The sequence below is a fragment of the Medicago sativa genome, chromosome 3 (genome assembly GCF_051527215.1).
Source record: "Medicago sativa cultivar Bolivia chromosome 3, Bolivia_mono, whole genome shotgun sequence".
Taxonomy (NCBI): domain Eukaryota; kingdom Viridiplantae; phylum Streptophyta; class Magnoliopsida; order Fabales; family Fabaceae; genus Medicago; species Medicago sativa.
The window spans coordinates 86900094-86916605 of record NC_140751.1 but is presented as its reverse complement, the minus strand read 5'-3'; the positions used below and the strand labels follow the sequence as shown (position 1 = coordinate 86916605).

Here is a 16512-nt window from a genome sequence, read left to right as displayed (position 1 = left end):
TCAGCACAAGGTTTTTGAAAAAATATTTCATGACATGTCATATATGACAAAAGTTGCATTCTAAGAATTAAAAACCTTGAAGAAATAATACCTCTAACTTCACATTGTACATATGTCGATTTAAATTTTAATATAATAAATTGAAAGTGTTTACATATTTTATAACATATTTATAGCATCATATCATAATAACAAAATGAATTAAAAACATTAGAGAAATATTGAGAACATGTTTGTTATATTTAAAAAAAAATACATTCTACCATCTCGAAATATCCTTCTGCAAACACATGATTCAAGTAAATCAATGGAATTTAGTTAAAAATAACAAAGATTCAAAGTGAAAAAAAAAATTGGTATATAAAATATGTACATTTTACACACACAAAAAAAAAATTTGATTAACTAACCAACAAAGTAGTTGCAATTCTGTAAAAAAAAAAAAAAAGTAGTTGCAATTATAATCATTAGATAAATATATTTGGTGATTGTTGAGATAGGATCTTTTTTCATCGGATTCCAATTTTTCACCTGATGATATACATTAGATGATTGGAGAAACATATTTCGTTTTTCATTTGCATTAAATACAAAATATCTCCCATGAAGCATGGTTTATTTGACTCAATTGATCTTTGATTTCCTTCTTGAATGTTATGATTGCATCAATCAAGTGTAAATTAAAATTGCCGCTGTAACAACAATTAATTAATCATATACGCCATTAAAATTATCTGACTCAAATGAAATTAAAACTTCACTTGTAACAATAGGTATACATCATTAAAGATAATTGACTATTTCACCAATTTTCCTTAATCTTTAAGATTTTAACCTTTTTCTAAGTTATTTTAATATATTTATTTTGTATCTATTCTATTTCTATTTAACTAATGCGTAAACTTGTATAGGAAACCAATAAATTAATATACTAACTTTTTAGGAAATTTAAGAATCTCTTAAAATCGGAATCAATTTAAGGATATTAATGCATTTCAAAAAAAGATAAGAAAATTAAGAATCTCATAAAATATAAACCAATTCGATTTAAATCAATTAAATGCTCTTAATGCAGGCAAGAATTGTAAAAATTTGATCAAACTTATTTTATCAACAATAAAGTAATTTTGTTCATTTTTTTATATATTTTGATTGTATTTTTTAATTTTTATATGTATTTCGTATTTTTATTGTATTTTGATAAAAAAATTAGATTTTAATTATAAATTGATTTAAAAATTTTAAATTTATATTTTGAAATGATTGCTTTTTCATAAATTAAATTAATATGAATGCGGCAACTAATGAAAATAATTGTCAATTAATATTCATCAATTTATATATTTGAATCAAAATTATACAAATTCAAATCCATGATTTTTTTTTTCTGTTATTGAATATTGATGATCTTTTTTTCTTGAAAGATGAATATTGATGATCTTATATCTGACATTTACACACATTATTTTTTAACCAAATAGAAGGTCGTATTTATTGCATGATACTAAAGAAAAGAAATGACTTTATCAAAAAAAAAAAAACATCAAAAGTCATAGCGTGATTAAAAAAAGAGACAAAATTGTAATAGATATTTACAAAAAAAATAGACATCACACGTGTTTTTTAATATTGTTACACGTTTATTCCAAATTGTTTTAAAGGCTATTTGATAAATATATAAAAAAAAATAGACATACGACCCTGTTTCATCATGACCATGACAAACCCATCCTTGATTCTCTATGCCATATCTAAATTTCTAATTGAAAAACGAAATTAATTTTAGAAAGGAAAAAAAAGTAACAAATGTAGGCAACAAAAAGAAAGTAAATTTGGAATCATATACAATAAACTGTGATTACCATAATCAAATGATATCACTATAATAATCTTTTATTCAATATAGAACATGTTGAATCTCTGCCTAAAGAGACGTTTTTTTAAAAGAAAAATATAAAATACAATGGAGTGATCTTCAATGACGTTCATTCTTCAATCTAGATATTGCAAGTCATTTATATTGTTTCCTCTATATCCAATTAGAATGAACTTTGATATCTTGAATCCACGCACCACCGCTCATGTCCACCTAAAATAAATCAAAATACACGCATTCAAAATATCAAATTTTGTTCAAGCTCTTGTGATTAAAATAAATAATTCCAAATCCTTAAGACTTAACAATAATAATAAATGTAAATAAAAAAATATAATGAATATTAAAAAAGATAAGAGATTTCTATAGAAAATGACACAAAGAAGGGGATATATCAGAAACAAAGTCAATCTTCGGAGCCATTCGGATTGGAGAGAGATACGAAGATGACATAAAGAAACAAAACAGAAATGAAGGCAACTGCAGAATTGGAGTTGTAATGTGAACAAACTGCTGGCTAACAGGTCTAATTTATGGTGGATTTTTCAGGACAATTTTGTAAAACAACAACATTTAATTTGAGCTCATATCTTAGCTATTAAGCAAAATATATTATTATTTTTTTGTTTGGTTAAAGCCTTGCAATGTAACAAAAAAAATAATAGAAATAACCACATTCAATTCGACCAATCAAATGCAAGCTCATATCTTAACTATTAAGCAATATATAATAATTTTTTTTTGTTTTGAAAAAAGTTTATTATCAATATGTTTGTAGTCGAAAATAGAAAATCAATAGGTCGTAATGTTTTTTTTTTGTTCAGATCGCATAGAAAGTTGCTCAATAGGTTGTTTAGTTTAGAAAGTTTTAATCTGATTTTAATACCAATAAATTCCAATAACCTGTATTTATTTGGGTCAAATAAAAAAGCTACAAATTCATGTTTATGTGATTTTATGTGATTGCAGGTCAAATTGAGAGGCAAGATCATTATATACTGCATTCGAAAAAAAATCATGTTTACCATTTTATAATGCAAACAAATGCTGGAAAAAAAAATCAATAGGACTATTAATTTAATGTCATCTAATTAGTTTAATCGGTTTCACTCAAAAAGAAAATCAGTTTGACATGTCAAATAAAAAATATAAGGAGTCAATTTGTTGATTTGTTATATTAGGAGTTATACTTATTATTGAACATTATTTCATTCATTTATCACTAATGATACGTTTCTAACTCCAATTAAATATATCCAATTCCCATTTTTTATTTTGGTTTAAGGTTTATTTTTTTAGGGAAGGTTTAACGTTTATTTTAGCAAGTCCATCAAATACAATCAACTGAAATCAATTCTGATTTTGTTTCACATCATTTGTCAAAAAAATAATTTATCTAACATTATTTGGTTTTTTTTAATAACCACTATTATACGTTATTCTTACTATGTTACTATACAATATATATTTTGAAAATAGAAACAAAAGAATATAAACTTAAATTATACAATATATATTTTGAAAATAGAATCAAAAGAATATAAACTTAAATTATATAAAAAATTAATGGTTACTACCAAATCTAATTAAATTATTTTAAAAAGTTACACTTTTATCAAATCATATTTTTTTTTGACAAATCAAATCATATTTTTATCATTTGACATATATCAATTATTTGATCTCTTTGATATTTAAATAATTATTCCATTAATCGTATTTTAATTAGATATTACTTGTTTTATTTTAATATCTGAATTCAAATATTTTAATTTAAATTATTTGATTATTAAAAAAAAGAATATTTTATTAAAGTTTGTATTTTTTGAATACGAAATGTTTGATTTCTAATTTAACTTCAAATATTAGAATTTGAAATTGTAAAACTTCCTTTTATACATAAACATTAAATACAAATTTGTGAGGGTGAATGTGGTGAGAGTATTTTGTGAGGATGAATGTGGTGAGAGTATTTGAGAATGCCACGTGTCATAAGAATAGGAAGAGAAAAAACATTTCCATAAAGGGCTATGGAATCGGCCGTAAATTTATATTATATAGATACTCAAATTTAATTAAAATTAAAATAAATTTTAATATTTAGAAGTTGGTCTTTTTTTTGTTACATGAGATAAAATAAAAGAAAAAACGAAAAAAAAGAAGAAAAAAAGACTAAGACAAGAATTATGCTATCAACTTTTTAGATTCATTAAATAATTAATGTATCCGGTCATAATTATAAGTCAGATACATTAATTATTCAATGTACCTAAAAAGTTATTTTTTGCTTATAAATGTGATCGGAGGGAGTACACTCCTACAACATCAACCAACAATGTTAAGAGATAAGGTAGCAGTTTCTGAACCATCATAAATGAACATGTATGATTAGCTCAAAACTTGGCTAGAATATCCACATATGAGTTGCTTTTTCTAAGAATGTGGTGAACAAAGATGTCTCAATTCTTGACAAGACAATTTCGAATTATTTCAAAGAGGTTAGCATAATAATGGAGCCTCCGTGTTTCTTTTACTATTAAATGAACTACATGGAGAGAATTAGAAAAACATATAAGTTTTTTGAAGCCTGCTTTCCTAGAGAGAGTAATTCATGTTAATAGAGCTTGAATTTGGACCTAAAAATCATATTTTGATATTATAGGGATTAAAACCTTATTTACTTTTTTTTTTTATGGTTACTAGCGTTCAGACAGACACTCCGTACTCGTCTGTTTGCTTTTTATATTGCGCTAATTCGTATAAATTACGAACAATAGTTTTTATGAAATATTGATCACAATTATTTTGATTTTAATTAAATTATAATTATAGATAATAAATATTTTCCATTTTCATATATTGTAACAAACTACATTTATTTTTCAATAATAGCAGCAATATAATAAGTATAATATAAATTCTTATATTTTTGAATGACACTAACAAACCCAAAATCATGTATTTTATTTATATACCGCATAATAAATCACATTAGATATAGAGAAGAAAAGCTCCAAGTTCCATTTTACGTTGTCTCTGCTGAATTATGTCTTTGAAGTAATGGTGTAATTTGGAATACTTTGTTAGTGGTCTGGTTGCATTGTATCTTTATATTGTATATTTGGAATACTTTGTTAGTGGTCTGGTTGCATTGTATCTTTATATTGCATATAACAACTCTAGTGTATTTTTTGTACTCTACTAAAGTAATATTTCTATGCTGGTGGCATATTATTATAAAAATGTGTTATTGTAGTATTAGTAGGTACCTTTTAAAGAGCAGGAACCATATCATCAATGTCATTAGTATTGTTTCCAAACGCATTAAGGGCTTTTCCTAACAACAAATAACCAACGGGAAGTGCCATCCCATGCACAATCGAACCTAAAGTTCCCAAACCCATAAGAATCCAATCCACATAGTCAGCATAGCTTAATAGTTTAAAAAATGGCAAAGCTCTCACCACGTTCTTCTTTATCTCATCATCATCGTGACCATTTTCTTCTTCGGTAATATCTGCCATTTGCACAACTTTTTTGGGTCTATCATGATAGAAATGTGGGAAGAATATGCCTTCAAAAGATTACTTTTAACATAAAAAATTGTTATTAAAATGGCTTTGAGTTCTTGGTTTAATTCACTTGTTTGGTCGATGTTTCAAAGTTGCTGACAGTAGATATACATGCATACGCACATAAAAAAAATGCAGTAATTTACCAAAGCTATCTGTATCCTAATAATTGTTTTCTTATTGCAACCCTTTTCAGTTGAGCTATACCTTGACGGTTAACGTTTGTTCTTTTAAAGAACTTCTATTACAGCACAAAATAAAGGCTAATAAAGGAAGACACCAATTAATTGTAGAATTAAATCTTACCGTGACCGCAAAAGCTAGAAATCACTGCTTCAGCTTGAAAATCACGTCAAAATTTGGAGAACCAAACATGTTGCTTTAGTGCTATAATTGATTCTGCCAATGGAAACGCATGTCTAAGGCTTACCAACGGCATACCAAACAAGCAATAAATCTCTTACCCTTGTACATGGACTTGAAGCATTTTACGCATCCCTACCGCCAGACATCATCTTTTCTAAGGATTCCGGCCAAAACCACACCAACGTAGCTTTTCTTTCATTGATCTACCTTCATTAATGTTGGATATATTGTTATATTTTTTGGTACAAAATGTGAGATATATTATTCTTTTATCTTCATTGATAATTCCGAGTTCATGACTTGAACAACCCCTAATCCCCAAATAACCTACATGCATTATATATCCTTTAATCATAAATGAATTTGTTTTGATTTCTCCCCCAAATAAGGTGTAGATTTTTCATAAAGCAAAATAATTATGAGAAAAACTGATTAGATGGGATTAGAACATAATTGTTCTTGCCTCCGTGAGCATAACTCATTTGATAGGGATAATAGACATTGCATGATTTACATATAGGTCGGAATTCGAACCATGAATTCCCCACTTATTCACCTTAAAAATATGAAATTCTAATCACTAGAAGACTTAAAAAAAAAAAAGTTTTTGTCTCCCATCCCATGAGTAATCTGAAATGATAAAAAGGTTGCATATTCATTTTATGTGATGGGTCTTGAGCTCCAACATGTAAAATCTATGTTTTTCATAAGTTGGTGGTGTGTGAATATATCTTCTATTTCATATGCTTACATATGAAAATCATGTATTCTCAATTAGTATAATATAAATTCTTTCTAGGGTTTGTTTTTTCTTTTCTTCTTGCTATAGAGAAGAAAAGAAAAGGAGAAAAGAAGAGCAGCATCCATGGCCACAGCGGAGGCAGACTGGTGTCATCTAGATGCAAATCTTCTCAATTTGATATCACAACGATTCGACAATGATCTTGATCTCATTCGTTTCCGATCAGTTTGTTCGACGTGGCGGTGCTCTTCCATCTCAAATCACCACCGTCCTAATTTAGTGCCCTTCAAGATAAAACATTTTGAGTTTCACGGTCCATCATCATCCTATTTCCTCTCAAAACACAGTCTCTTACTCATCAAACCACCACCACAACAACAAAACCTCCGTCCCTGGTTGATTATAATTACCCAAAATTCACGTGGCGAAACACAACTCTTCCACCCACTCCCCCCATGTGAGTCCTTGCCCAGTTGCCCTTATGATTTTCCTTACGTGCTTGACTTCAACAAATTCTCCCATGTCGTCCATTTGGGAACCTCCTTCATCATGGAAGAAGAACCAGAACCGACTGAGTCACAACTGTGCATGGAACTGCTCCAGGAGAGATTTGAATTCCATTACTTGAACTTACAAGATGAAGCTTTTAAACATGCAATAGAAAAAAAGGAAATGGAAAATAAGGCAATGGGAATAAAGGTTGTTGCTGTCACGTGCCATGGGAAAATCCTCTCGCTCTTGTCACATTGAACTGTGCCTGCCATCCGCTACTGTTCCATTGCCGCAAAGAGTGTTGGACGCCGATCCTTGCATGTCAACGTACTTTCTAGACATCTGCATGTTTAAAGACCGGTTTTGTGCAGTTAATAAAATTGGCAGGACAGTTGCTTTTGGACCGGACTATAGTGTCGAGTTATTGGCTGAATATGTGGATGGATGGGACATGAAATTCCTGGTAGAGAGTGAGGGTGAGTTGTTGCTAGTAGACATATATGACTCTCATTGTTTTGGTTTCCATGGTGAAAGATGGTTTAAAGCTTGATGTGTTCAGACTTGATGAGAAGGAGAAGAAATGGGTCAAGTTGGCGAGTTTAGGGGATAGAGTTTTGTTCTTGGGGAATGGATGTTCGTTTTCTGCTTTTGCTTCGGATTTGTCTGTTGTCAAAGGAAATTGTGTCATCTTTAGTGATGATGCATTCAACGATTTTGACCAGATGCTTTGTGGGATGTGTGTTTTTCACTTGGATCAATGTCGGGTTTCCCCTTTGTCTGATTATCCTGAGTACTCCACCTCGTTTTGGCCACCTCCGGAATGGATCGTGAAAAGCTGCATTCATGAAAAGATAAAAAGAGTATGTTTTCTTGCATTCTAGTGTGATTGTGATATGATATGCATTATCGTGCTTGGTTTCTGTTAGATTAGATAAACGTTCTGTCTGTCTTGTGTGTTATTATGAATTTGCTTAATTATTATGAATTTTCCATGACATTTTTTTTTTTTTTAGAATTTGGATCTTCTCATTTGGTTTTTAACCGAATAACTTGCTACTTTAAACAGGAAGAAGAGAAAGAAAGAGGACATGAGACAGACAGAACATCGGGTTTATTGGAAAAACTTGGCACTATGCAAATTTAATCTTGCATTACTTATGTCCTGACAAAATGACAATGATTTCCATAAGTATTCTATTAGCTTGAAGACTTTAGGGTTTTGTGTCATTTCCTAGTAATTTTCATGTTTGATACATTATAATTTTGTTTCAATCCTAGACATGGTTTAATCTTTTACTATTATTGATGTCATGGCAATATGACAGTGATATCCAACACTGTTCTATTTTCCAGAAGACTTGGTATTTTGTTTCAATTCCTACTGTTTATGTTTGATACATGATAAAGAGTTCTAATTAATTAGTAATTTCTAACTTATTGTTGATTCTCACTCTTTATTTCTGTATTTATTTTCAATGAATCTTCTAATATTTTCTTCTCTTCTTGGTAATGTAAAACAAAGCCGAGTTTCCTATTTTTCTCCTACCGTATCATCATTTGAATGAAATGATCATGTGCATTTTGTTTATTAAACCAACCTTTTAAAATTAAAAAGAGCAGATGAAAGTAAGGATTTGGTAGTACTTTTACATAGTAATGGCAAAATTTTACTGAAAGAAGGAGGAGCCAATGATACAGAAAGTCATTTTGTAGCAAACAAAAAACTTGATTATACAAGTATGCTAACCCATACCTCACGAGGGCTCAATTTAATTAGATAAGCATAACTTATCGTGGTACTAAAAAGATATTTCCCCAACAGTGTAATTTGTACCAACATTTGAAAAATATTAATTTCAGAAGCATCAATCTGGCCAAAATATATTGTTGAGATAATTATTAGGAATCTTAAATAGTCATATTAACCAATATGTGAGTTCTTGGAGCAACAATTTGCTTTTGAGATCAGTGTTGAGCATATGAGACCATGTGCTGAGTTGAAAAACTCAGCTCAGAGAGTCATTGTGCTGCTTGCAATATTTTGAGAAGATTGCTGATAAATGTGTTTTGGCACCTTATTTCTCTCCCACTGAACCTGCCAAGTTTACCATTTCTGAGAGTCTTTGGTTCTAGCATCATCATCAAGTTCTTACTGGTAGTAATTTTAGGACCAAGGCTATCAATTATAAATCAATGGCACCACCTACATGACTTGGATCCTCTTTGGCGCTCCATCTTTTTCTGCCTAATCTCGCTTATTCGATTAATCTAACCAATCAAGTTTTGATCTCGAAACCGTCAGATCAATCCTTCGTCTGAGATTTTGTTGGAGCATTAGTAGGGCCGTAGAGGATCCAAACATCTGTCCATGTTATCTTCTATCTTAGTTACAGAAGCACCTCGTAGCAATTGTTTTGTATTTGAATAGAGAGAATCATCTCACCTTTTACAACTATATAGATTCAAATCGTAGTCTGTATCGTTTCATTGTATGTTGATTTTTCATCGTTATGTTGTTTATTGATTTTTTATTGTTTGGTTGTTTATTGATTTTCATCAAATTCATTCAGATGTTTATTATATTAAGATAAGATTCATGTTACAATATTGATTTATTAACTTATTGACAAAAGTAAGATCCAGTTGCTTCTAAATATTTTATTTAACATTGCAATACGAGGTAAAGGAACTAGACATTGTCAAGGGAGAGGTTGCAATCCATCCTAGAATTCACCTTTCCCATGTATAGTTTGTAATTTATATTATTTACCTCCTTGGTGGTACTGCATATATTTGACTTAGAGTTGTTCATATCTGTTGGTCCTATTGGTCGGAGTGCTAAGAAACTCCAGCTCCTTAAGTATATAGTCAAATGTTTAATTTTTGCAGCAATCATTTAGAGTATCTGAAGGATCATAATTTGCTTACTTTTTAAGTTCATTCTAATCTTACATTCCTTGTCAATGGTATGGTTAATTCTATTTGTGAAAGATCTTCTCAAGTCCATACCTAATTATTTTGGTAAGCAAGATTGCTTCGCACCCTCCCCATGCTCCCTCTTTCATATTGAATGTTGACATGTCTTATAATTCTCGTAATCATTCTTCAGTTTGTGGTGGTCTTATTAGAGATCATCAAAGTCATTTCATTAAATGTTTCTATTGCAAAATTAGAACCCCATCTGCTGTCCATGACGAGTCGTGGGAACTTTATTACGACTTAAAGCTCGCTCATCAGCTCCACATTTTCTCTCTTCTTGTTGAAGTTTGATTCCCTGAGTGTGGTTAACTTTGTCAACATTAGATTTTGCGCTAGTGCCGCCCTCCGGCCTCTCGTTGCTGATGTGCTTCACTTGCTTTGTGCTCTTAATTAAAATGTCTCCCTTGCACACATTTATAGAGAAACAAACACTGATGTTGATTTTCTTGCCAATTCTACCCATGCTATAGTTTCTCTTAAAATATCGTTGATGCTACTTCTGACAATTGCGCTTTAATTTTTATGTTCCTTAGTTTTTTTTTTTTGTTATTCCTATTTTTATAAAAAATATAAAATTTATATCTATACTATATATAAAAAAACTACTCCTTTTAGCTCTTTTGGGGTGGATTTTTCTTTTCAAATATGCCTTCAACTTTGAATACATATGTAACAAATAGATAATAATAAATTTAAATATTAAAAAAATATAACAAACACGATATGAATATAAATATGTTTGGTTTTTTTTTCCTTTATCATTTAAAAAGTGTAATAAATTAGATGAGTATATTTATACTTACTTTTTCATGATCCCAAATATACCCTTAAACAACTTTTTCTATAATAAAGATCATTGTTGGTGTCATTAAAAACAAAAATTTAGATTATATTTTTTTTTGTTATATTGTTGGTGTTATTGAAATAAATAATCATGATTAGTTTGATTTGTTATAACTTGAAAGCAATACATATTTATATTTTTGGTTTTAATCAAAATTTCATAAAAAAAAACTGTTCATAATTTTCAAACATTAGCGCAATAAAAAGAGTGGAAAGACGGATACGTGAGTGCTTGTCTTTTCGCTAGTTTAAGTAGACTAAAATATCACACCTCTAAAAGGAAGTAGACAAAAATATCACACGAGACTTAAAAAAACATTAGCGCAATAAAAAGAGTGGAAAGACAGATACGTGAGTTCTTTTCGCTAGTTTAAGTAGACTAAAATATCACACCTCTAAAAGGAAGTAGACAAAAATATCACACGAGACTTAAAAAAATTACGGATCCAAACCTAGAAAAAGCCCACTTAAAGCCTATTTAAACGAATTTCAACCGTGGAGCAGTTTCTCTCTCTTAGGGTTCTTTTTTGCAATGTTACGATGGAAAAGAAGAGTGGAGCAGGATACATGGCGTATTGGTCTAAACTTGATAATGATCTTCTCAATCTGATATCACAACGATTCGACAATGATCTCGATCTCATTCGCTTTCAATCGGTTTGTTCACGGTGGCGTCGATCTTCCATTTCAAATCAGCATAATCTCATTTTACCCTTGAAATTACCACGTTTTAACTCGCACCCCCTCTCGAAACACATCCTCCTTCTCATCAAATCACCACCACAACAAGAACAACAACAAAACCTTTCCCCTGGTTGATCAGAATTACCCAAAACTCACGCGGCGAAACACAACTCTTCCACCCACTCAGTGGCAGAGCCAGACAAAAATGTTTGGGGTGGCCGCCATAAAAAATAAACTAAAATATATAAACCACATTGTATACATAACTTCTATTAACCTTTGAAGGACTAGGCTCAGTTTCTCCAATTATTGGATTCTCACAAACTTGTTTAGGTTCGGATGAATACATCATAACTTCTTCATCTCTTTCAATATCAATGGTCTTCCTATTGTTCAAAAAAAATATCAATGGTCTTCCTCTTGTAAAATGAATCGATTTTTTGGCTCTTCATCTTGTAATTTCTGTTGCAGAGAAACAAAATTATCAAAGAAAAAAGTAAAAAATATCTTGTAAGTGCAAATTGGATGGTAGCCTTTAGGACATTACGAATTCTATGTACAACATTACATTAGATACAGGCCAGAGAGAATATTCCACAATTGAGAGGTGCAGTGAAGGTGTTCAAGTTCAAAATAGCCAAATGAATGCATATTGTACTCAACTAGAAACTTCAAAGTTTAAGTCTGGGTAGGACACTTCTTGCACCAGTGGCAGCAGTAACATGTGAATATGACAATGAATATTGAATTGAACATTAATTGTTGATTCAAATAACTTATAAAGTACTATGGAATCTAGCTAGCAACACTACGGGCTGCTAGGGGTGGGAACGGGCCAGGCCGCCCGACAGGGGCCTACGGCCTAGCCTATTTAAAGCCTAGCTCGACCCAGCTCGTTTAATAAAAAGGCCAGGCTCAAGCTTTATATAAAGCCTATTTACTTAAATAGGTCAGGCTAAGGCTTAGAAAAAGCCTATTAAGTCTGTCAGGTCGGCCTATTAAGCTTTTTATATATAACATATCTTTCATTATTGATATTGTTGAAGATTTTTCATAAACTCAACCCTTCATATGATTTAGTTATTTAGTACCACATATAGTTGTGTGATTAGACATTCGTAAGATTTCGTTATTTAGTAGCAGACATATTCGTGTGTTTTAGGCCTTCATATGTTTTGGCCTATTTAGTAGTAGGCTTATAGATGTTGCTAGACTTTAGTGTAAAATAGGCTTTTAAATAGGCTTTTAGGCTTTATCAGGCCTTTAAAAAGGCCAGGCCATGCCTTAAAAATGAGCCTATGACGGGTAATAGTCCAGGCTCAGGCCTATAATTTTTGAAGCAGGCCAGGCTTAGGCCTTATAAAACCCGGCCCGGCCTAGCCCATTTCCATCCCTACGGGCTGCCAAACAAATTAGAAACTACTAAAAGTGACCAGGATTTGGAATTTCAGTGGCATCAAAAACCTCTATATTCTTAAGTCATAGTATGAATGTTACTACTTTGAGTATCAAACCAAGCAATTGTTCTATCCTCAATCAAAACATAATGCTATATGTTCAGGAGCCTCTTTTCAAGTCACCAATGATTCCCATAACATACAAAAATCAAAAATCAAAACATAATGCTATAATGCTATATGTTCAGTATCATTAACAAAAATCAAAAATCAAAAAACCCCTTTTATGTTGATTAGGGTTATGGGAAAATTGAAATTGAAAACAAAATAAAAAATTAAATTAATTAACTAACAAAAAGAAATCAAAAAATCAGAGATACACTTACAATTTTTTAACAGTTTTAGGGTTTGTATAAAGATTGAGAGAAATGAAGAATCAGAGTAAGAGATTGATGCTGAGAGAGGAGATGGAGGCTTTGAGTTCAACGGAGAATTCGCCGGTTGCGGACTGATTGACGGTGGGTGAGGGTGAGTGATGTGCCGCCGGTGGGTGAGGGTGAGGAGAAAAGAAGCGTTTCCTTGGTTGTTCCCGTGTTTTGGAGAAAAAAATAGTAATGAGAGGGACAGTTTTTGAGTGGCATGAGTGTAATATTAAAATTAAGCCAAGGGTATTATAGTAATTTCATGAAAATAATGGGTAGGCCATGGCCAGTCCCAGTCCTCACGTGGCTCCGCCACTGCACCCACTCCTCCCAACTGACTCGCTTTCCCCTTATGACATCCCTTATGTCCTTGACATCAACAAATTCTCTGACGTTGTCCATTTGGCAACCCACTTCGTCATTGACAGGGACAAAGAACCGACCACTGTGCTGCCGCCACAACTATCCGAGCAATTGAAACTCTCTATCTCGAAGCTAGAAAATGAAGATCCTTCCATTGAGCTGACACTGCAACGATCCAAGCAACTTCGTCTCTTGAAAGACCTGGAGAAACGTACAATGAGAAAGAAGGGAGTGAGAAAAAAATACAAAGGTTGTTGCTGTCACTTGCCAGATAAAGAATCCTATTGCTCTCGGCATATTGAACGGTGAAGGCCCGATACTGCTCCATTGCCACGAAGAGCGCCAGACGCCAATCCCTTGCATGTCAACATACTTTGATGACATCTGCATGCTTAAAGAGAGGTTTTATGCAGTTAATAAAAGTGGGCTGACAGTTGCTTTTGGAGCGGACCATAGTGTCCAATTAATGGATGAAAATGTGGATGGAGGGGACATGAAGTTCCTGGTAGAAAGTGAGGGTGAGTTGTTGCTAGTGGACATCTGCGACTCTCATCGTTTTGGGTTCCCTGGTGAAGATGGTCTAAGGCTTGATGTGCTCACGCTTGATGAGAAGGAGAAGAAATGGGTCAAGTTGACGAGTTTAGGGGATAGAGTTCTGTTCTTGGGAAATGGATGTTCATTTTCTGCTTCCGCTTTGGATTTGTCCGTTACCAAAGGGAATTGTGTCGTCTTTATTGATGAAGCCTTCAACTCTTTTGACAATATGCAATGTGGGATGTGCATTTTTCACTTGGATGAACGTAGGTTGTCCCCTTTGTCCGATTATCCATACTACTTTAACTTGTTCTGGCCACCTCCGGAGTGGATCGTCAAAATGCTGCAGCATTCATAAAAGGGAATTACTTTTCCCACCCTATGGCCTTCTCCCGCGCCCTATGTAATTTTTAAAAATGCCCTTGTGCATTCCGGATTTTAAAATCCGGATTCATGTTTACTATTTCGGATTTTATAATCCGAACAATTCTTATGTATAATCAGCCATCAGACTCTCTCACATTTCAGCAGTTTTGAGTTTTGCTTTTAAAAACAACAAAAAAACTAAGTAAAAAATGGTAAAAACCTGCCAAATAAAATCATAAAAATATAAAAATAGCACCAAAAAATTCTAAAAATCAAATCAAACTAATGCAAATTTTTTGGGATTTTTATGAGAATATGAAAAATTAAAAAAAATGAAAAATGGGTCTAAACGATGGAATTTTAGATTTTGAGGGGCGGAGTCCCGTAAGAAGTTCCTTCTACGGGAGTCATGGTCCATAAATTTTTTCTGATTTTCTGGGGAAGTTTCGGAGCAATCCGATCAAGTAGCCCGAAAACCCGATTTTTGACTAAGAACAGGTAAGAATGACCCAAAAACAGAAGGATGAGAGTTAGGAAGATTGATATTGTCCCTAAAATGACTATTCATGTTACAAACATGTTTATAATTTGTGCTGATACAGTTCGGATTATATAATCCGGACTGTTTTACCTTGAAAAAAGGTGTTTCGGGGGTTTCCGGATTATGTAATCCGGAAACATCATGTAAAACGCCCCATTTTTTGAAGTTTCCAGATTACAAAATCCGGAAAAGTCCGTTACTCATTTTTTCGCCCTTTAACAAAAGAAAACACCATTCCGGATTATAAAATCCGGAAACTCAAGGGCATTTTTGGAAAAAATAGGGCGCGCGAGGAAACCCATAGGGTGGGAAAAGTAATTCCCTTCATAAAAAGTGTATGTCATCTTGCATTGCAAGGTTTCTAATGTCATTCTGATATTGCATTATTGTGTTTAGTTCTCTTTCTTAGAGACGTAGATAAACTTTTTGACCATGTCTTCCCTGTGTGTGTGCATAAACATGTGCAATTCTTAATATTAGAGATGGACAATCAATTTACTCATTACTATAAGTTTTTCAATAAATTATTTATTAGGATTTGGACCTTCTCATTTAGTTTCTAACTGAAAACCTTCTCACTTTTAAACAGGGGCAAGAGAAAGACAGAGATATGGTGAAAGACAAACATGACACCGGGTTCATGTGCAATGGCAACAATATGGCAATTTAATATTTTACAAAGGAACATGTAAACACAAATCTTGTGTTTATAAAATGTCCCAAATGTTCATCCATGTAAACACAAGATAATTACAACAGGTGTGCTGCTCAAGGAAAAATTCCCAAGATGTTCACGTATGTAAACAGTTTCCTAGAAGACTTGGTATTTAGTTTCGATCCGTAGTACTGCATTATTAGTATTTTATTTCAATTCCTAGACTTGGTTTGATCTCTTGCTATTATTTATGGGGAGGCAATATGACAGTGATTGCCAAAAGTGTTATATATCCTAGAAGACTTGGTATATTTTTTTTTTCTTTCAATTCCTAGTTTTGTTCATGTTTGATACATTATAAAGAGTTTTGCTTAGTAATTATTAACTGATTATTGATTCTCACACTTTATTATTTCTGGGATTTTTTATAATGAATCTTCTTATACTTTCTTCTCCACTAGGCAATGAAAAAACAAAGCTTAGTTTCCTATTCGTTTTCCCATTGTATCATAATTTGAATGAAGGGACCATATGCATTGGTTTATTAAATTGTTATTATTATGTTAACAAGTATATATGATTTATGGCTACTGTTTATTGTTATTTTATTACTGCAGTTGCTTTCTTATTTTAACATTATCAGCACTTTCTTTTATCTTAGTTAGAAGCTACTCTTGTTG

At 31.9% G+C, this 16512-nt stretch overlaps 1 protein-coding gene and 1 pseudogene across 2 annotated transcripts; both read left to right on the top strand.

The window, feature by feature from the left end:
• The first annotated feature begins 6679 nt into the window (after positions 1-6679).
• Positions 6680-8418, top strand: LOC146941396 (F-box protein SKIP23-like; annotated as a pseudogene). Its single transcript, XR_015032369.1, has 2 exons — positions 6680-7908; positions 8115-8418. The product of XR_015032369.1 is annotated as an F-box protein SKIP23-like (transcript).
• A 2992-nt stretch (positions 8419-11410) lies between these two features.
• Positions 11411-14628, top strand: LOC146941395 (F-box protein SKIP23-like). The gene is made up of 2 exons (XM_085749951.1): positions 11411-11527; positions 14008-14628. Exons 1-2 carry the CDS (start codon positions 11411-11413, stop codon positions 14626-14628), a joined length of 738 nt encoding a protein of 245 aa, XP_085606077.1.
• The last annotated feature ends 1884 nt before the right edge of the window (positions 14629-16512 follow it).